The sequence below is a fragment of the Antechinus flavipes genome, chromosome 1 (assembly GCF_016432865.1).
Source record: "Antechinus flavipes isolate AdamAnt ecotype Samford, QLD, Australia chromosome 1, AdamAnt_v2, whole genome shotgun sequence".
Lineage (NCBI taxonomy): Eukaryota > Metazoa > Chordata > Mammalia > Dasyuromorphia > Dasyuridae > Antechinus > Antechinus flavipes.
Genome location: NC_067398.1, coordinates 561,838,276 through 561,861,911, shown reverse-complemented (window position 1 = coordinate 561,861,911; position 23,636 = coordinate 561,838,276). Strand labels below are relative to the sequence as shown.

The 23,636-nt window shown below is 32.5% G+C and overlaps 1 protein-coding gene across 3 annotated transcripts in view; it reads left to right on the top strand.

The window, feature by feature from the left end:
- Positions 1–23,636, top strand: part of CDYL (chromodomain Y like) — a 162,311-nt gene that overhangs the window by 101,837 nt on the left and 36,838 nt on the right. For 2 of the 3 annotated variants that reach the window (XM_051970737.1, XM_051970736.1), the window contains one exon: positions 13,223–13,267. The exons of the other annotated variant lie outside the window; for it this stretch is intronic. In XM_051970737.1, the coding sequence (XP_051826697.1) occupies positions 13,223–13,267 (45 nt within the window). The remainder of the gene's footprint in view (positions 1–13,222; positions 13,268–23,636) is intronic. 3 annotated transcript variants of the gene reach the window in all.

Here is a 23,636-nt window from a genome sequence, read left to right as displayed (position 1 = left end):
TAAAATTACGAAGGAAACCAATTTTGAAAGAAAAGAAAAATTAAAAAAAAAACAGGTTAAGAATTGTTGCCTTTGTTATGTCACAGTTTCCTTTAATTGTTCTGCCTCAGTTTCCCTAAATTGTTCTACCTCAATCCCCCCTTCCTGGCCATTAGAACTAATATAAATTAGAGGTGAGAACCCTGACTATAAGCATTTCATAGAACCATAAATTGTAGATAGGTTATTTAGGGATAGGTAAGCATGTCTCTTGTTCTAGACTTCCTGTCTCTAGCTTGACTACCTTCTTCACTCCCTCTTATCAAGAGTTTATGGTCCTCACCCCCAACTTATCAGAACTGAATGTATGGTGCCTTCCTGGAAATTCCTGCTCACCAGTGCTCACTTCACCCCTGCCTTTGTTTCTCCTGGGCTGGAACCCTATAAAGAGTCCCTGGAATTCTTCTACTCGTTGCTGATTGCTTTGAGATGAGAATCCAATTCAGCCCTGGGGGCCACATGGATCCTGTTTTGGCCCCAGACAATCTCTCCCTCTCAAATAAAACATTAAAAACTCTCTAATCTTTATCTTGTCTCATTTTCTCTAGCATTACAGTTTACCCTGGACATATATAATGTTTAATTATTTTTGGTCCTTATATTTGTCATGTGTCACTTGCTTGTTTCTTAACTAATGCCAGTGTTTTTTTTTTTTTTTTTTTTTTTAAGATTACATCTTTTAATACAGTTTAAGATCACTTAATAAAATTGCAAAGATTGAAGCATAGACTCTAGTTGTAAAGTGATATAAAAGTCACCAAATTCCTACAGCTAGTATCTGAGGCTGTATTTCTTATCTTTTAGGTTCGTACCTATCCCTCTGCACTACCTAGTAAACTAGAAATAATATTATTGATTAGAAGGTTGTATGCATAGTTTAGAGACTTTTGGAGGATAGTTATGAATTGTTTCCTAAAATTCAGTTATTTTCCTTATTTATCATCTTTGGCAATTTAATGTATATGCAGCCTAACATTAAAGTTTCTTTCATTTGAATTTTTGTGATTTGGAATAATTTTTTTATATAGGTAATTGGTAGCTTGCATTTATTTCTCTGAGAACTGCTTGCTTATATTTTTTTAACTATCTTTTGAGGAATGACTCTAATAAACTTATGTTCCATACCTAGCAATCAGACAACACAAAAATAAGCTAAAGGGTTTTTATGGATGAGAGAGATGAGACAGCATGAATCTTGATTCTTTCAATTTACATTTTTATAATCATTGCATATGTTGTTTTCTCTGCTTTCCCTGAATCAATTCAAACAAGGCTTTCTGTGGTTCTCTATATTCATAACATTTACTAATCCTTACACCACAGTAAGATCTATTATATTCATGTACTATGATTTGTTTAGCCTTTCATTCAGCATCTACTTCACTCTTTTTTTTTTAATTAAAGCTTTTTATTTTTCAAAACGCATGCTTGGACAATTCTTCAACATTAACCCTTGTTAAAGCCTGGGTTCCAATTTCTCCCCTCCCTTCCCCCATACTCTCCCCTAGATGGCAAGTACTCCAATATATGTTAATTATGGTAGAAATATATGTTAAATCCAATATATGTATATATATATATATTTATACAATTATCATGCTGCACAAGAGAAAAAGAGAAGCAAAATAAAATTCACGAAAACAAGAAAAAGAGTAAAAATGCTATGTTGTGAACCACACTCAGCTCCCACAGGCCTCTCTCTGGGTGTAGATGATGACTCTTCATCACTGAACAATTGGGACTGGTTTGAGTCAACTCATTGTTGAAAAGAGCCATGTCCATCAGAGTGAATCATCATATAGGCTTGTTGCCATTCTACTTAACTAAATCACTAAAAGTGCTGCTCTAAATATGTTATTGCTTCTATATTGGGACTTTCTATTTAATCAGTGACATGGGAATATGGATACTGTTGATTCAAAGGATATGGTTGTTAGTCTCTTTGTCTTATTTCAATTTGCCTTCTAAAATGATTGTGGAATTTCATAGTTTCACCAAAAATGCTTTATTGTTCCTGTTTTTCCCCCCAGCTCCATCAAATGAATATTGCCCACTTTTTTCTCAATTTGTAGGCTATATGATTTAAAAAAATCAGTTTTTTATTAGTTATGAATATTATTTCTTATGGTAGTTAATAATATACTTTTGAGAAATTTGTTCATATTATTTGATTGCTTAATATTGGGGGATTGGTATTGAGCGGTTTAGGATAGTGTATACATATGTATAAAATCATGAATTCCAACACTTAATCAGAAAAATTTTAAAACAAGATTTGTTCAAGTTTGACTCCTTATTTTACATGCATTTATGTTTCCTGTTAAATCAGTCAAAAAAATTTTATTAAGTACCTATTATGTGCCAGGCATTGTGCTAAGTTCTGGGAATACAAAAAGATTTAAGAAAACAGTCCCTCGCTTCATAAAAGTTCACAACTTAATGGACAGAAAACAAAAATATACAAAATTAACTACATAGGAAGCAATAATTAAGAAAACAATAATTATCTAGGTATGTGGAATCTTCACTTATTTCATATGTTTTAATATAAATATGTTTGTGCCAGAACTTGTTTATGTTCTGGCCTCATTCTTTGATTCCCTCAGTGTTTGGCTCAACTCTCACTATTCTCTGGTAGTGCCCTATCCTATGGGATTAACTTCCATTATTCTTTTTAAAAATTCATTTTAATAAAATTAGAATACATTGGTATTCTAAATACTTTCCCTCACTGCTATCTATTTATGACGGTTAAATTGGGATGCAACTTTAAAAAAAAAAAAAAAAACTAGAAGTGCAAATTAAAAACCCTCAATGAAACATCAAAATGAAAATCCTGAAAAATCAAGAGAGGTTAAGAGAATTAAACAGAAAAAAATTCACTGAACTAATACATAAAATTAGGAGTTGATTTTATGAAAAAACAAAATAGATTAATCCTTGCTTTGCTTAATTACATATTTTAAAACTATGGGACAGGAACACCAATTCAAATTAAAACCAGAGACTCTCAAGGTAAAAAAGCCAAAAAAGGATTTTTTATTATCTCTGAGAAAGAGCAACTTCCTATAGACAAGGTGTCCTCTGTAAAGGAATACAAAGTGCAAACTGCAAAACACAAATTTATATAGATCCTAACCAGAAGTACATGGCCTTCCACTACCTCTTTATTCTTTTTCTGTCATTGTCTGGGGAAGTCAAAGCTTACACTTAAATGCTGCCTAATGTGGAAATCTATGCCAAAGGCTGGAATACTAGTAAATAACACTCTTTACCCCTTAAGTACTTAAATCCTAATTAAGGGGGAGAGGGTGACTTCAGGTAAATGTTTAAGATAGCAAACACCTGCAGCTTTTAGCTTGTTATTGCAAAATTTCAAGTCATAATTAAGGCATAAGTCAAGGCCACATTCTTATGAGAGATCTTTACTCATTTTATTCCATTGAAGCCAGATATGAAATAATGTAAAATAAAGTTTTGCATTTTTCCTCATGAGTCCTTTGGAATTTTTGTGGATCATTGTGGTAGATTTACTGTTTCACCACTGGTTTATCTTTATAATATTGTGTGGGGAAAGGAGGGAAATTTTAACACAGATTTTGCTGTTAAACTCTGTAAATTGTTCTTTGGTTTTGTTCACTTCACATAAAATGTTCCCGGGTTTTTCTGAAACCATCCTCTTCATTACTTTTTACATTGTTAACATAATAATATTCGTTCACATTTATATACCAATTGATGGACATCACCTGGGTTTCTAATTCTTAACCATCACAAAAATAGCTACTATAAAAAACTTAATATCCTTTAATCTCTTTGTTTTAAAGACCTAGTAGCAATCTTCCTGAGTCAAAGGGCATAGTTCCAATATTTTTCAAAAAACTTAAAAGACTATTTTATAGGTCTACCAACAATGCAGTTATTTTTTCATAAACCTTCCTTTGAACATTTTTCTTTTGTCATCTGACACATTGTGTGTATAGATGAGTTGTTTCAGTTTACATTATTAGTGATGGAGGAGCGGTTTTGTCATGTAAATATTGATGGCTTTGATTTCTTCCATGAACTGCTTTTTTATATGGTTTGACCATTTATCATTGTTTAATAGCACTTATAATTTTCACTTATTATTTATATGTACATATGTGTAATATCTTAGAAATAAGAACTTTATCAAAGAAACTTTCTTGCAAAGAGTTTATTCCCAATTTCCTGCCTTCTCATTTAAATTTTTGTTTATGCGCAAACTTTTTAATTTCATGTAATCAAAATCTTTCATTTTACCTCTGAACCTCCTTGTTTGTCATAAAGTCTTTCTTAAATCCATTTGTTCAATGCTTTATTAATTTTCATATATCACCCTTTATTTTAAAGTTGTATACCATGTTGAGATTTCTGTTTTCCCTGCAATTTTTGTCAAATAGTGAATTACTGCCCCAGTAGCTTGGCTCAATATGTTTTGTGCCTAACATATCATTGCCACATCCTTTTGATGAGTAGAGCTTTGTAATATACTGAGATTTTGTATTGTTCAGGCACTTTTGTTCTCCCTTTTATTTTACTGTTGATTTTTATAATGTTCTTTTAGATGATGTTTTAAAATTTTTTTTCTAACTATAATAAAATTATTTGGTAGTTTTAACATATTACTGAATATGTAAATTTTGTTTATATACTCATTGTATTTCAGCCCAAGAGTAATTAATATTTTCTTTATTTATTTAGAATCACTTTGTGATCTCAACCTTTGTTGAAGTTGTTCTTTATTTCACCAAAATTCTTTTTTCCTCCTTGGGGGTTTTATTTATGTCTTATTATATTTCTTTTTCTAAGATAAGACAATATAAGTATTATTAGTTCAGTAACTTTTTTTTTTTTAACACAACAACTTTTTGATCTTTGATTTTCTGAATTTCTATTTTGGAATTTAATTTAGTATTTTTAATTTATTGGGTTTTTAATTGTTTTTTTTTTCCTTCTTAGTTGCAACCCCAATTTGTTTCTTTGCTCTTTTATTGATAAAAGTGTTTAGAAATATAATTTTTCCTATAAGTGCAAAATTTGGCCACAAATATTGGCATGATGTTTCATTGTCATTATAGTTGTCATTTTTTCCAGTGGGGTGCCATTGTTCTTCCTATTGGAAGTTTTCTTGGCAAAGGAACCCCAACTTATTTCAGATGAGGAACTAAGGTAGACAGGGTTAAGTGACTTGCCTAGCACACAGCTAGTAATGTCTAAGGCCAGATTTGAACTCAAGATGACTAAGATCAGATTTGAAGTCAGGAAGATGAGGAAAGATGAGTCTTCCTGATTCTAATCCAGTGTTTTAAGTTACCCAGTAGTATGATTTGTTCTTTCACCAAGATGTTATTTAATTTAGCATTAGTTTGGGCTGGGGGGTGGGGGTGGGGAAAGATTGTTTGTTTTTGTTTTTTAGTTTCCAGTTAGCTTTTAATGTGTTTAAATGACCATTCATTGCATTATGGTCAGAAAAAGTTGCAATATTAAGTAATTCTGGTTTTTAGTTAATTTCTAATCTTTATTTTAAAAGACCTGTAATGAATTTAATTTTTAATTGTATTACCAACAGAAAAGGAGTTCACATTTCTGTATTTGTGAGGTTTTTATACTATTATACATGTTCACTTTTTGTGATGTTTTCATGGTATTATTTGTGAAATAGCTTTCTCTTGTCATTCAGCATTCTTATGCCCTTATCTAACTTTTCTAAAAATTTTCTTTGTAACTTCTTGTTTATTTTGTGGATAGATTTATCTAGGTCTGAGAGAAGAAATAAATTGAAGTTCTATCACTAATATGGTTTTTACTATTTCCTTTTTTCTTTCACTAAATTTTTTTTTTTTTTTTTTTTTTTTTTACTGTTTTCTCCCTTTACTCATTTAATTTCTCCCTAGATGCTGTTGGATAATGTTACTATTTGCATATATGTTAATTTCTTATATTGATTAATTTTTTTGGTACATTTTAACAAGAGGAAACTTTCCTAACTATATTTTAAAATTAAGTCTTTCTTATTTTGTTTTGAGATCCTTTTTAAAAAAAATTTCAGCTGAAGTATACTAAATTCTGCACCACCCCTTGTTTCTGTGTGTCTTTCCATTTCACTCCCTTTCCCTCTCTTTCACTCTCTCTCCTTCCCTGTGTCTTCCTTTCTCTACCTTCCTATCCTTTCCTTTTCCCTCTTCCCCTCCCTCCACTCCCCCCCCCCCCCATGTCTCTCTCTCCCTCCGTCTTTCCCTCTCCCTCTTTCTCCCCCCATAGCTATTTAACCTTGTATGATCCTGACTGACTTCATGGTATTCAAATTCTCATTCTAGATGCTTGCAGTATTTTAGTACTGGATTTGGACTATAATGTTCCTTGCCACCCTTTGTTTTAGGATTTCATTCAGAATGTGTGCCTGGTAGATTACTTTATCATCTCTTTGGCCCTCTAGTTTTAAGATGTATCTAGCCATTTTTTTTTTTTAAGATTTATTAACATATATCTAGTCCCTTTTTTTCTTAGTGACTTTCAAGTAGTTCATTGATTCTTCAATTATCTCTTTATATAGATTTCAATTATTTCTTTATTTAGATTTTCTAGATCATTTTTTAAAAATGAGATTTCAGATTTTCTTCCCTTTTTTCCCCAGTCTTTGGACATTATGATATTTTGTAGAGTCATTAACTTCCACTTTGTCAATTGTGACTATTTAAAAAAGGAGTTATTTTCTTCAGCATTTTCTTTCTGTATTTAACAATTCATTTTTCTTTGACCCACTCATTTTATTTAAAAAAATTTTTTTGCACTTTTAAAAATCTCTTTATTTTAGAAAACCAGAAATTGGGTTTGTATCCAGTTTTTATTTTTGTCTGACTCTTAGGAGATTTTTTCAAGTCATTTTCTTCTCAGTTTGTGTTTTGTACTTACTCATCAGTTAGAAGTTTTCCTTTAAAAAAAAAAATCAGTTTCTTTTTGTTTCACTTTTCAGCTCACTTCTTGAAATATATGTTGTTATATTAGTGTTGTTTTGTGGTTGGGAATTGAAGGCTGGGGTCTGACCTGAATTTCTTTCTATTACACCCTGTTACTTTAACAGCTGACAATGTTAAGTTTTTGCTGTTCTCAGAGTAGTGTGATCCAGAGATACTTCTATTCACTATCCTTATAGAGTACTGTCTATGCTCTATAATTTCTTGACCAGGTTTAGATCTCCATAGACTGCTGCTGCACTTCGTCACAATTATACCATGTGGAAGTGTCTGCAGGTTCAGAGCAACTAATGGTGCCTCCTCCTAGATTTTCATGCCCTGTGTTAGTTTATTCCTTTGGAACCTTACATGCAAGACTAAAGGTTAGAACTGCATTTTTTAACATTTTCAAAAACTATAGCTTTTTATAATTGTTAATAGGATAATGGAGCAAAAGAATTGATTAGGAGATTTTGTAGATTTGGTTTTCCAGTCAATCATGATAAGGAAAGGAAAAGAATATGTCCATTTCAAGAGTCATGACTTGGGAAAGAATGAGTCTTAGCAGGAATAGTGGTCAAGATTAAGATAAATAATAGGATTAACATAAGAAAAGTTGGAATGATGATTAAGGAATTTTGGAGTATAGAGCACTTATGTTTGATGACAAGATTGGTATGATCATCTCTTGTGTGTAAGCTGAAAAAGAGTGGCAGAATAGAGTAGTTTATGGAAATTGAGAAACTGTGAAGTTAGAATATTTGATTTCTTTGTAGAAATCTCCTATTCTGTGAGCAAGAGTTGTCCTGTAAAGAAAAACTCAGGCATAGTGAACTCCATTAAAGGAAGGGAGTCAGTAGATAACAACAAATGGGATTTGGTTTTGGTAATAAACCTCAAAGGAAGAGAGATTGCTTAGTGAAAGTGGTGGAAGAAGAATGTGGAAGTGGTTGCAAAGGTATATTCTGACTCTCCTGCTGTGATCATGGAATCAGAGATATGAAAGTACTTGAAAGAGTGGTCAGAGATGTAGCATTGCCAGGAGGAAGTTTAGTCTTAGTGAATGCCAGAAGATTTAGAAGACTAAATAGGAAGTAGAGAGAGTAGAAGACTTAATATGTGTTCAAAAATTCAGAATCTCTGGGATGGAACTTACATAAGAGAAGTGGCTAGGAGAAGTCCAAGCTTTAATCATTGGTTATTGATGAATTCTATTGAAGGAAACAGGTAATTAATTGGATTGCTCCCTGGCCTCATGGAAAGTAGGGGAAGTCTTTGAGGCCTGACTCACAGTTGATAGGAACCTAAAATTGTGAAAGCCATAGGACCCTATCAAAATGCAAGTGGTTCTTTTCTTGTCAGGCCAAGATCAGTGATCCAGGTCCTTACTGAATTAGAATTGCTTCTAGATGAGGTAAAATGTCTTGGCCCAGACTTTAAAAGCTATTTAATGTCTAAATGAAAAGAAAACTTTTCTCTCCTGTCACCTTAAACTCACCAGCATAAAAGATCCTGACATCATCTGGATATGTATTAAAGAAGGGGGCAGAAATTAGAACGATTAGAGGTTATGTGTAGCTGGACTCATAGGATATAAAGTCAGTCCTTGTTACAGGAGCCACCTATTAGTGGCTGCTGGTGATCCCTTTATGTGAGAAGATGGTAACAAATCAAGAAGACTGAAAGACAGTTGCATTTTTTGATCTGTCTCCTTCCCTCTTGCCCCCAATTTATTTCATTCCCAATCCACAAGCAACATCAGTTGTTTGTGTCAGTAAAGGCTGCTTTGCAATTCCTTCAAGTATATTATAATTCATAGCGGTGGGGGCTTCACACTTAGGCATAGGTCCTTAACAAATACTAAGCCAAATAGGATAATGTGTGTGTGTGTGTGTATTTTATTTTTTTATTTATATATATTTATTTTTATATATACATATATATGTATGTATGTGTATATGTGTGTGTGTATATATATATATATATATATATAATTTTTTTAAAAAACCAGTTCTTCATTTTTTGGGGGTGAAAAATAGTTGAGATGCGGATCTTTTGTTTGTGTGCTTGTTTTTTATTTTTTTTAAACCTACAATTAATCAGTCCTGATCTGCTGCTGCTGCTGCTTCTTTCTTCTTCTTTCTTTTTTTTTTTTTAAAAAAAACAGATTGAAGGATGTTATTTATTTTCTTTTTTTGTGTATGTACATTTTTGGAATATTTTCTTTCTGTGACTAATATAGAAATGTGTTTTATATAGGTTATATTTGTTTTTACATGTAATTAGAAAAAATAAAACAAAAAAAAAAGATCTGTTTTTGACTCTCTTTGAGTTATAAGCAGGTAGACTTATGTTGATGTACATAACCTACATTGACAAAACGAAACAACAATCTTACAGCATCTTCTTACAGCCATACACATTGTCCACCTAGCTATGGACATTCATACATACACACATATATTCATGTATGTGCTCCACATTTTTCAAAGGCATCTCCAGTCCACATTAAAGTCTTGTGTCCTAGACAGATTATGGTGCATAGGTGGGCATTCTGTAACTAGTTCCACCTGATTAACTCCAAGATAAATAAGAAATTCCATTCTCCTTCATTTAAAAAATATTAAGGCTAAAGACTTAAGCCCCTTCATAAAGCCTTAGGATCTCCCACTTTTCTGCATTTTCTCTTACCAGACGCTATGCTAGAAGGGCCTGACCAGCTCCTTTGGGTGCTAGTAGCCATCAGTCCTTATTGCTTTTCATTGGCAAAACTACTATGAAAGTACAGTTGTTTGATGGATGGGTGAATTATTCAGAACTTTTTTGAGAATATACTTATAAGAATACAACAGGATTAACATTTATAAATACGCATTTACATATAACCCTGAACACTCCAACAGAAATTGGAAAATGCAGAAGTTTGAACTCAGGACCCCTGATTTATCATTCCTTTCAGAACTCTTATCATCAAACAGCAGTTATCTTGAAAGTTACATGTATCACCTTCACAGTGGACAAGATATGACACATATTTAACAATTGACTCTGGGGAAAATGGGTAAAAGAAACACTTTGATTTAATCTGTGTTATTAACATAGTCTACATCATTTTTCTTAAGTCTAGACAGTCAGCAAAATAATAAATCAAGCCCTAATTTATAACTTTGGCTGATTTCTAAGTTTTAAATAGTCTCACTGAATATATAACAGTCTTTTGGTGGTTTGAGCTGACTCCAACATACCTTTTTTCTTGCTTGAAGTTGCTTTAAAGGAGTTTCTGTCTACCTAGACTTTTTTTTTAATTGGTTAATTTTTTTTTATTTTTAAAAATAATTGTAATTACATATATACATAATTTTATATATATACATAATTTTTATTGACAGAACGCATGCCTGGGTAATTTTTTACAACATTATCCCTTGCACTCACTTCTCTTCCGACTTTCTCCCTCCCTCCCTTCACTCCCTCCCTCAGGTGGCAAGCAGTCCTATACATGTGAAATATGTCACAGTATATCCTATTACAGTATATGTGTGCAGAACCGAACAGTTCTCTTGTTGCACAGGAAGAATTGGATTCAGAAGGTAAAAATAACCCGGGAAGAAAAACAAAAATGCAAGCAGTTTATATTCATTTCCCAGTGTTCTTTCTCTGGGTGTAGCTGCTTCTGTCCCTCGTTGATCAATTGAAACTGAGTTAGATCTTCTCTTTGTCAAAGAAATCCACTTCCATCAGAATATATCCTCAAACAGTATCATTGTTGAGGTATATAATGATCTCCTGGTTCTGCTCATTTCACTTAGCATCAGTTCATGTAAGTCTCTCCAAGCCTCTCTGTATTCATCCTGCTGGTCATTTCTTACAGAACAATAATATTCCATAACATTCGTATACCACAATTTACCCAACCATTCTCCAATTGATGGGCATCCATTCATTTTCCAGTTTCTAGCCACTACAAACAAGGCTTCCAAAAACATTTTGGCACATACAGATCCCTTTCCCTTCTTTAGTATCTCTCTGGGATATTAGCCCAATAGTAGCACTGCTGGATCAAAGGGTATCACAGCTCTTTGGGCATAGTTCCAAATTGCTCTCCAGATGGTTGGATTCGTTCACAACTCCACCAACAATGCATCAGTTAGACCTTTTTTTTTTTTTTTTTTTTTTTAAATATTCTTGGGAGATAGGCAATCCATTACTAAGCATTTATTTATTAAGTGCCTACAATGTGCTAGATAGTGGGATAAGAACTAGAGCTACAAAGAAAGGCAAAAGCCAGTCCCTACCTTTCAAATTTATTCCAAGACTCATTACAGTCTAGCTGAAGCCATTATTTGATCCTCCTCATACTTCTAGGTACCTGGAATGTCTGTCTTCTTTCTACGGTATTTCTTAAATTCTATATGTCATACACAATTCAGTTTCTCCACTTTATGATGACTTTCCTGCTCTCAGATGAAATAGCTCTCTTCTCTGAATTCCAATAAGCTATTGTTTATTATCTAGTATTATTAACTAGTTAATTTTTCCTACGTGTCTTTTCTCTCCAACTAGATTGTAAGCTTTTCAGAGACAAAGATAATGAATGGCTTAACCTGTTTTACATCCCTTATTTTCCTTATCCCACAGTGCCTAGTACCCTTCAGATACTTTGTCTAAATTGTTTCTTTTCTTTTCTTTCCTTTCCTTTTCTTTTTTGAGACAATTGGGGTTAAGTGACTGGCTCAGGTCACACAATTAGGAAGTGTTAAATGTCTGAGGTCAGATTTGAACTCAAGTCCTGGGGCTGATGCTGTATCCACTGCACCACTTACCTGCCCCTTTCTTTCTTTCTTTCTTTTTTTAAACTATTTCTGATATTTGTCTGGATGAAGCTTTGGAGTAGAAGTAAGAGTATATGGAAAAGATAAATGCATAATGGGTAATGAAATTAAATGTTAGCTAGCAATGTGACAAATTCTTAAATCTTTAATAAAAATAATTCCAAGTTAACAGAAAGAACTTCTCAATAAGCTATTTATGAATTAAGCCCTCTCATCTAAATTGGAAAGTATTTTGATTAATAATAATTTAGATGGTTTATGTTATCATATAATGACTTACTATTTTCTTCCAATTGAATTTTATATTTTTCCAATTTTGTAAAATGAAAGGTGATTTTTAAAATTCAATTATTGGCAGATCCTTTTACTATTTATAACTCCTTCGTGATTTTCATGTGAAAGTTTTTGTTCCTTTATCCTATCTCAACATTTTTATATTTCTCCATCCATCTGTATTTTAAAATTAAAACTTAAAATTCTATTTCATTGATTGCTTATAGATTTCTTTAATGGATAAAGTTAGGTTCAGGGGAAGATGTTTACAATCAATGTTCAACTTTTGTGGGACAAAAGTCAAAAAGGTAAATGTTGATGCATTGAACCTATGGGAAATAGGGTATTGGGACCACCTGAAAATGTAATCTCTTTACTAGAGATTGCCAAAAATAAATTTGTGCCTATAATTATATTAAAATGTTAATTCTGATAATAGAGTAGCCATGAAATAATTCACAAAGTGCAGTGCATCAAACAATTTTTAACTTGTCAAACGTCTTTTCTTGCTACTAATTCCTTAGAATTCCATGACTTCTTATGTGAACATAACAAAAATACTGATTTCTGACTCTTTATTTTTAGTACACGTGAAATCTACAGTACCATAATTATTCTTTTTTGTGGCAGCCATAACAATTTATTGGTTTATTCCATCCAAACTCAGCTTGTGACTTTCTGGCACAAAGTCACTGACATTGTACACTTGAGGTTAGAACCCAGAGGACTTGCATTATTCTTTGTGCCCATAATTGCAACACAGAATTTATTTTAAAGTCAAGCAATAAAACTATGTTACACAAGGAACTTTTTATTCTACAATGGTAGGGATGAACAAGACTAATCAAAGTACCTCGTAGGATACTTCACAAACTTACTTTGCATGCATTATACTGTTTTTTTCTCTACTGCACATCAAAATGAATATGCACATTTATCAATGCAAAAAAAGAATAAACTTACTAATAAAATTTTACAGATGTTTGAAGTTGCAAAAATTAAGCACATGAATGTTGATAATTGTCTGTAAATTGAACAAGCACCTTTGACTGTTGCACAGTTTCTCTTTATTCTTCTAATAACCTTCTTTATCTGTTTTAGCAACTCCCTGTATTCTTCCCCGTGTTCTTTACTTCCTATTTTCTTGTAAGTATCACATTCTTTTTCCTCAGTTCATTATTGATCTATTTAACCTTTGATAATTTAATGGAACTTCATTTGACTTTGAGGAAAACATGTTATCTCAATTCATTTCTTTCCTTTCTGAATTTTTTGAAGTAGTGGTTTTTGTTTATATTCTTATCCTCATCTGACTTGTTCACAAAATTACAGAATGTTTATTCAAATTTTAGAGAAATAATTTTTTTGAAATAGCTAATCACATTTTCATATATTGAAATATTTTTTCATCCTGTAGAGCAGTTTAATTTACCATTTCTCAAAAGACATCATTAAATAGAAGTTTTGTTTTTAATTGGAAAATCATTATTGCCTCTATCATTTGGGAAATGTTTCTAAATGATGAATAATTTCAGATTGATTACTAAATTTTTTTAAAATGTGGATTATTTTTTATACTATTACTCAATTGCATAGGTATTATAAACACAAGACTACATTTTTCTAGCTTTTTTGTCATAGTTCATTTTTCTGCTTATAGAACTATCTTCTCATACGTTAATCATCAGTCTTGCAATTACAATTTTAAGACACAGTCATAAGTTTTGCTATGATTATGTTTTACTGAGAAAATAGTAAAATCGATTGTTTTGACTAGAATTTATATTAAGAAAATTTATCTAGAAAATAAAATTGAAGAAGCTTGGAAAGGTTTTATTCATATAGAGAGCCCTTAGTTCTGAATACTGAGCTAGTAGATTGGCTTTAATACAGTAGGCATTTGCTGTAATTCATTTTAAGAATTGAGATAAAAATGTTTGATAATTTTTTTTTCAGGTAGAATTAGTGATGTTTTAGATAATCAAATCAGCTAGAAATATTTTGCAATAATCCAATCGTGGGGTGGTGTTATCTTCATGTTAGGGGAATGAATATCTTCTATTTTGCAGCTCACTTATCTTGGGCTCCATTTTCTTCATCTCAAAATTAAATATGGTGCATTAAATTGATTTAAATTTTTTAACCATTGTGAGGGATGCAGTTTGAGAAGTAAGGATTCAGATTTCATTTGAATTCATATTTTGTTAGTTGAAATTTAATTGTACAAGATTGGTGTATAGGCAGTTAGGAAAGGAGAGTAGAAAAGATCTGAGTTGGAAATGAATCCAGGCAGGAATGATGTTTGTTGTTTTTTGTTGTTGTTGTTGTTATTAAGCAAGTTCATTGTTGTTATTCAAATTATATGTTGTTAAGCAAGTTCTTAGATCCTAATAAAAAGGGGGGAGGACCAAATCAGGAATCAATAAATCAATTAGAAGATATTCATAATGGGGCGGTTAGACAAAGAAAACGTATCAGGCTCCAAGTATTACGTAGCAGCTTTATTTTTATTTTGGATGCTGAAAAGGATTTTTATAACTTTGTGAAGCGTTTAATCAGGATTTACTCAAACATGAAACCCTATTCCTACTTTTCGTAGAGTTGTTAATGGGGGGTCAGGTTAAACACTTACCTTCAGCGTATTTGCAGAATTTTTTGACCTCCCAGTATTTTAAGTCATGTACCAACGCAATGCCAAGTGATAGAAAAAGAGGCAAAAGGCAACTCCCAATGTCAAGGAACTCACCATCTGATGGGGGAGGCAACAAAGAAATATTCACCAATAAGCTATATATTGGACAAATAGATCTTTAAAGGGTTGAGAGGCTTCCTGTAGAAATTTGTCTGAGCCATCCAGGATGATGTTACACTTGTGTCCATCAAGGGAATGTATTACTTTGCCACCTGGTATTTTATTTTAGTTTTGCTTTTTGACAACTGAAGGGGCTAATGGCCAGGGTTCTTGATTAGGGGCAGTTAGGTTGGAGGTAGTTTGTTTTATTCCTGATAACTAATTCAAATTTATAAATTTTAGATAGAGCCATTGGCCCATATCAGGAAGGCCTGGGTTTATGTCCTTTGTGTGGTCTTGGTCTAGTCATTTAGAACTTCTCACTGCCCAGATAACTCTCTAAAACTTCGAATTTCCAAACTTCCAGACTTGCATTAATATGATGAAGCTTCCAAACTGGGAGTGCCCTACCTTGATGAAACTACAAGTCTAAACCAAAAACCAAAATCTTAACTCTCCTAATGAACTGAAACACTAAATGAGGACATCAATTAATATTTATAATTAACAGTAAAATAAGCTTAATTTCTGCTATCAGTATAATTTCAGTATCAGCCACAACATATTAACTGCCAAGTTTTTAATAAACTACTTATTTTAAAAATTATAACAACTATTTTAAAGAGTAGCTCTTACGGATAATATGAAGGGAATATATAAGGTGATAAAGCTCATGAGTAGATATGCGATGTTCTGCTACATCCATGCCTCTTTACATGTATTATATGTCATCCATTATCTAAAGGTTCATATAAAAAGGGTTCAATATAGGCTTTAAGTTTTAAGAAAAATACTGAGCCCCAAGTAATAGAAAATAGCTCATGTATTTAATCTTTATAGAAAGGTTTCTTAAAAATTGCACATTTAATCTCTAACAGATTGCTTGCAGTCTTTAAGAAGACGGAAAGAGGGAGAGAGGTTAAAAAAAAAAACTTGGAACACAAGGTTTTGCAAAGGTGAATATGGACAACTATCTTTGCATGTTATTTATAGAAATAAAATGCTGTTTACAATTTTTCTTAATATTATTTCTAGCATCCCTAGTTATGTGATTTGCTGTGCTGGTTTGATTTACTTTTCTCCTGATTTGGTATCAGAGTATCAACTCTGATTGCATTGAAATAGGACAACCTCTTGGAGAAAGGGGCTCCCTGCATGAGGAAAGAACTCTTGCCACTAGGATATTCTAAATATATTCTTGGTCCACCTTGTTCCCTTCCATAAAGCTAGCCTCTATTTCTTTTTTTCTTTTCTTATTGTATAATAACTTTTTTATTGACAGAATCCATGCCAGAGTAATTTTTTTACAACATTATCTCTTGCACTCGCTTTTGTTCCGATTTTTCCCCTCCCTCCACTCCCTCGCCTAGATGGCAAGCAGTCCTATATATGTTAAATATGTTGCAGTATATCCTAGATACAATATATGTTTGCAGAACCAAACTGTTCTCTTGTTGCACAGGGAGAATTGGATTCAGAAGGTAAAAATAACCTGGGAAGAAAACCAAAAATGCAAATAGTTCACATTCATTTCCCAGTATTCTTTCTTTGGATGTAGCTGCTTCTGTCCATCATTTATCAGTTGAAACTGAGTTAGATCTCTTTGTCAAAGAAATCCACTTCCATCAGAATACATCCTCATACAATATCATTGTCGAAGTGTATAATGATCTCCTGGTTCTGCTCATTTCACTTAGCATCAGTTCATGTAAGTCTCTCCAAGCCTCTCTGTATTCATCCTGCTGGTCATTTCTTACAGAACAATAATATTCCATAACATTCATATACCACAATTTACCCAGCCATTCTCCAATTGATGGGCATCCATTCAATTTCCAGTTTCTAGCCACTACAAACAGGGCTGCCACAAACATTTTGGCACATACAGGTCCCTTTCCCTTCTTTAATATCTCTTTGGGGTATAAGCCCAGTAGTACCACTGCTGGATCCAAGGGTATGCACAGTTTGATAACTTTTTGGGCATAATTCCAGATTGCTCTCCAGAACGGTTGGATTCATTCACAACTCCACCAACAATGCATTAGTGTCCCATTTTCCCCGCATCCCCTTCAACATTCATCATTATTTTTTCCTGTCATCTTAGCCAATCTGACAAGTGTGTAGTGGTATCTCAGAGTTGTCTTAATTTGCATTTCTCTGATCAATAGTGATTTGGAACACTCTTTCATATGAGTGGTAATAGTTTCAATTTCATCATCTGAAAATTGTCTGTTCATATCCTTTGACCATTTATCAATTGGAGAATGGCTTGATTTCTTATAAATTTGAGTCAGTTCTCTATATATTTTGGAAATGATAGCCTCTATTTCTTTATATCTACTTTTGTAATCATGGTTTAACTGTTTTTCTGCTATGTGAGTTTGGAGTTCTATAGAAACACTAGATCATTTCTTTATATATTCACAACAGAATCCAGAAGATAAGCTAAAAGATATCAGATTCTTTCTCCCTTTTTCCGATCTTTTTAAACCCTTCTCTTCTTCCTGTCTCATTTTCCTTTTCTTTCTCCTACACATGTTTAGGTACTATGCCCCTGTCTATTGTTGCCTTCTGTTTTCAGTCATCTCTCTGTGTTTCCTTGGAGAAAACAGAGGTCAGTCTGAAAAAAGATTTCCTCTTTTCCTTATCAAGAAATTAGGTTGTTGATATCAAAACCTAAGATAATTATGACCTAAACCTAAAGAAATTATGACTCATACTCTACTTATATTTCTTTGTTTTTATTTAAAAGCAGCTGGGTGATATAGTAAGATGAGTTCAAATTCTGATTGTTAATTTCTCTGAACTTCAGTTTCCTCAGCTGTAAAATGGGATAATAGCATTTACCTCCCAGGAACATTGTGAGAAATAAGATGAAAATAGATAGATAGATAGATAAATAGATAGATAGATAGATAGATAGATAGAAAGAAAGAAAGGAAAGAAAGTATCATTTGCAAACCCTTGAGTAAATACATCCTACTTACTAGGGTCATTGGTTTGTCCCTACAAATACAGGTTACCTTCATTTAGTATCTATTAATTGGCAAACCCCTCTCCCTATTTACAACCATTTCTCCCTGCCTTATACCATGCCTGCTTTGCATAAATGATTAGCTAGAAGCAATTCAATGGACATTTCCCTTCCATTGGTATCCTCCTAATTACTAATGTTTACATCCCACCTTGACTCGGTTGTGGTGTAAAGTTTCTTGAATAACCAAATTGGGTATAAGTTTCAGCATTATTTTTTGATAGGCCTGTGATCCTCTGCCTTAGAAATAGTGAGTGTTATTGTCTGTGGAACAAGTAAAAGTGACTAAAGTAAAACCAAAGTAAACTTTTATTCCCTGTCCACTTAATAGCCATGTTATCCTCAGTGTGTATGATGTCAGAAGCTCTAATATTAAAATATAATTAGTATTTGGGAACACTTATCCACCTATGCATTGGACAATTTGAGGTGTTTTTTATATATGCTTTGTAAAATTCAATGGCAGATTGTGGCATATAGATTAACATTGACTAACTGAACACTGACTACTATATTCTGGTAATGTGCCGCAAATAGGAATGGATCAAGTAGCTTTGTCTTAGTTAATCATTGATATTTATATAACAATTTAAGTGTAACTTCAGTTACATCACCTCCTGTGATTCTTACTATAGCTTTTACATACTATTATAGCCTCATTTTTACAAATGAAGAAATTTGTGTTTAGAGAGCTCACCGAGCCAATAAGTGTATGAGATGAGATTAGTAACAAAAATCCTTGAACCCAGCACAAATCTGTTTCCATGAACCTAGCACAAGTCCATGAAGATTTTAAAAAAACAATAGAATAGACCTTAACTTTGTAGACAGTAAAAGACGGGGAATAGAGACAGGTCCCCATTTTTTATTTCAGTTTTGTTGTTTCCATTTCCATGCTGTTTTCTAATAAGTTAACCAAATTACATTTATATGTAGATGTAGAAAATGTGTTTCCTATTTGAATCCTGAAAATTAAATCTTAAATTTCACTTTACCTAAGTTCAGATATTCTCCAAATGGTGTGGCTACTAAGATCTGATCTAATGAGAATATTAATGCTAAGAAGTTTTCTCTTCTACCCCTCATAATCTGAACCACTTAAGAAATGGGGAAAATTCATCCCCATCCCCAACACCTATTGACCAAGATTTCTGAATTGATCAAGTAAAGTCTCTATTACTCCACATATCATCTTGACGTCTGACACTATCTGAAAGAATTTCATTACCTCCAATATCATTCAGTTACAGCGTGCCTCAGTATAACCAACAATTGTATTTTTTTCCTCCTTATTTTGAGAAGATGTAAGGAGCTTTATGCTCTTCTACGAATTTGTGTTGGAAATTATCTGAGCTTGACATTTTATAAGGAGTCAAGTGGGCTTCCTTTGGATTTGATGTTAATAATTATGGTCCTCCAATCTCTTTTCATCGATTTTATTCCCTTACTCTCCAATTCTTTGATGTGTTTTTTGTTGTTGTTGTTGTTGTTGTTTTGTGTGTGTAGTTTTTTTTTTTTTTTTTTTTTTAGCAGTCTCTACTTAAAAGTAAATATGTAGTATATCTTCAGGGTTGATATGAGGCTTGTTAAATGTATTAATTTTGAGTCTCAGTTTATTTCTGCATTGACAAGAGTGCAGATTTTTAAAATTTGACTCAATGAATGAAATAATGCTATTGGCTTTCAGAGTGGCATGGAATGAACGATTTTTTGAGGTTACACTTAATCATTAATGTATGGTAGTAAATATGTCAATGTTGATAAAAAGAATATTGGAAGAAACAGGTTAGTTTTTAGAAAGCTAGTTTAGCATGTTTTAATGGAAGCTGCTAATATTAAAATTTTAAGGCTTGTGGATTTACTGAATTACCAAATAAATATATTTATTAAAAATTGTCTCTTGAGGAGAATTCAATCCACAATGAATTCAATCCACAAAAAATAATTTTATCTTAGATGTTAGATAGCAGTCAGTGATGTTAGATAGCATTCAATGAGCATGAATAATTGTTCTTGAAGTATAACACCTACAAGTATAAATAAGTGAAAATTTTGAAGAATTTTTTTTTTAAATTCAAGTAAAACCTTTCTAATTTGAGTCTAAAGAAATTAATGGTCCAAATAATCAAAATATGTGTTTAATGGAAAATAGTATTAAATTTGGTCACTGTAATGCATGAAGATAGTCATCATTAAATTAAAGACTTGTGGTTAAATAATCTTAAGCTAGAACATACTCGGAGAAATCCTAATTAAATCTCATGTTAACAAGGGTCATTTCATAGGAATTACATTGCCTACAGCTTTTATAATATAGTCAATCCTTGATTATCCTTGTTAATGTATTATGGAACTATGGTAATGAATGACTTAAATTGGGGGCAAAAATGGGGGAATTGTTCTTGTCCATTTCTATATAAGGAAACTCAGCCTTTGATCCAGAAGCATTCTTAGAGGCAAAATGGCAAGAATAACAACAATCATTAATATTATCTGTAAGAATCAGAATAAAATATATACGCACAGCCCATTAATGTCAGCAAAACACCTCACATAACATTTTATTTGATTCTCTTAAAAACCCTGTAGTGTGAAGTAGATTCTATTTATTATTTCACTTTTAGAAGTCAAATCAAGTCAGCAAGCATTTATTAAACACCTATTATGTCCCAGGCACTGTTCTAACCGATAGGAAAAGGAAGGCAGAAAACAACAACAATGTAGATAAACTGAAGCTAATCGACCTAGGAAAAGCATTAAAATTTAAGTCTATTCGGAAAAGGCTTGTATGTGAATGGAGAGATTTTAGCTGAGATTTCAATGTAGCTAAAATGTAAAGGTGCTAAGGGAGACAGTATCAGGCATGGGGGAATAATCAGGGAAAATGACTAAAATCAGGAATTAATGCTAAGGAACAAATAGGTCAGTAGTAGCAAACTTCCTTGTCCCTGGAGGGTAGATTGACGATTGAAAAATATTGGAAAAGGACCAGGTTACACAGGCTTTGGAAGCCCCACAAATTTCATATTTGATTCTCAAAGAAGCTTCTAGTGTTTACTGAATAGCAGTTTGTGACATAGTCTGCACTTGGGGACAATCCCATTTGACAGCTGAATGGACAATAGATTGGAGTGGGGAGAGAGACTTCAGTGAGACAGCGCCCTCAGCAGGCTGTTGGAGCAGTCCACAGATGAACTAATGAGAACCTGCAGAAGAGCTGGTAGTGTTGTGGGAAAGAAGAGGGTGGTTTGAGAGAGTTTTGGGGTAGAAATGATTACACTTAGCATCTGATTGAGTAAGAGGGTGAAAGACAGTTTGGAAATAAGTGAGACTGAGAAATCCAGCGACTTTGCCAGTTCTCAAAAACAGGACTCGAACCTGTATTTTCCTTATTTCAGGTTCAGCACCTACCATATGCCTTGTTAACAGTCTACCTCTCTCATGTTACATATGAAGAAACGGAGATTCAAACAGGTTGTTGGGTCACAAAGGTAGAGATAGAATTTTTATTCAAGCCATTTCCCTCCTCCTGTTGAATAGAGCTATGATAAGGTTGATTGTCAAATAACCTCACTTTCTTCACTCCCCAGAATATGTGTGGGTTTGGTTTGGTTTGGTTTGGTTTGGTTTGGTTTGGTTTTGCTTTTTTCCCTCCAGTTCACTTTTTCTTCACTGTTGGCTCTTTCGTGTTTATTTGCCCAAATTCTATATCAAATGTAAGTAGGCCTGCTGCTAGGTGGGAAAGGAAATAGATCATTGGGCCTTGAGTCAGGAAGTTCTTATCAGTTGTTTTTCAGGCTTGTATGACTTTTTGTGAACTTATTGGGGGGTTTTCTTGGCAAAGATAATGGAGCCTGCCATTTATATCTCCATCTCATTTTCCATATGAGGAACTAGTAAGTAGTCTGACCATGGTCTTGTCACCTAACTTTGTTTGCAGATTAGGATGCTAAGACTCATAGAGACAACTTCTCCAAGAACTTATTAAGTTGTAGTTAATAAGTTTTTGATTCCTACCTCCATGTCCAGCGTTTGTTCCATTATACCACATTGTTTCTCAAATGTTGAAATATATTCATAAGAACCAAAGAAAATAAAGAAAAATTAAAACAAAAACATTGTAAATTATAACACATCTCTCTGTTCTGTTATTTACTGTTTGGATTTTTGTTTGGTGTTTTTTGTATCTTTTTAGGTATACATAAGAATTAACAAAATTATAATTAGCTATTAATAATTTTTATTACTATTATTTGCATAGGTCTAATTTATATGTGAGAGGTATGTTGTGCATGTGTGTATATAATGTAATTTATTACAGTACTGTATAATTTATTCAATCACTCTAATTATTGGGCACACAGTTGGATACTTTGTTGTTACATTTTGACCACTGGGAGTATTTCACACAGATAAGTATTTTTCCACTTGTTAAGAAGATCTCTAATGTCTTAGCCAAGTGGCAAGATTATTGTGAAGATAAGTAGATGGATACATATATCATACATACACTTTTGTTTCCATAATATTTTCCAAACATTGAATTCCATGTTATAGTTCCACCAGCAGTGGATTAGCTTGCCATGATTGCCATAGTCTCACCAGTACTTAAATTTTTTCATTTTTTATTCTCTTTTCCAGTTAGACAGATATAAAGTTGTATCTGGTATACTTGAATTTGCATTTCTCTGTTCTTTAAATTTTTAAAACTTGTCCATGTGCTTGTCACTAGTTTGTCTCTTCTTTGCCTGTTAAAATCCTTGAACTGAAAGTTCTACAAATAGTAGAAATCAAAGAATCATTCTACTCAAATAAAATTTTTGTTGATTCCATATTGATTCTCAATTGTCAGCTGTTTAAAAATTCATGAAAATAATAAACTGTTAGCTAATATAACCAGAACAAAGAGGATAAACAGTGAAAAAGGAAAATAACAGTAAACAGGCATATAAAAGCAGTTAGAAACTCAATCAGTTTTCTAATAAAAACATTTTGTATGTCTACAAAAATATAAAAGTACACATTGATAGACAATACTTTCTGTCTCATCAAAAGTTGAGCTGACTTTGAGATCTCTCTAAAGGATCAGATTAATTCATAAGCAAATTCCTACAGGTATTTAAAGGTTAGGATATCCTTATAAAAAAATTTTTTTTTTTTTTAAAATAGAGTAAATCAGTCTAGTTCTTAGGAGATAACAATGGTTCTGATCCCTAAACTAGGGACTGATAAATTCTTTATATAGCTTGCATTTATTTATTTATTTATGAGGGTCCCTTTAAGCTGCACGTATTAATTTATTAAATAATATATGGGCAATCAGAATGCCAGTTAAATAAAGTTATATAAATAATAATCCATAATCACATCTGCTTAAGAATAACTGGGAATGTTGAGAGAAATCAAACTATTTCTTAAAGAGAATTTTAAAATTAGTTTAATAATCAAATTCTAAAATCAAGTAAATATTTGTATTATACCTAAGACATAAATTATAGTAAGTTATTCTGTGAAAAATAACTGAGGGAACTATAAAATGTTACTCAAAAACTCAGAATAGACCCTTTTTAAAAAAAAAAATAAACATCACATGTTACTCAATTTTAAATAATTCAGGAATGGTTGCTGGAGGAGATAGGAGTTTATAGTTGACTGTAATGTTCTCTCAGTTCAGTTTTCTTGGGGTCTCT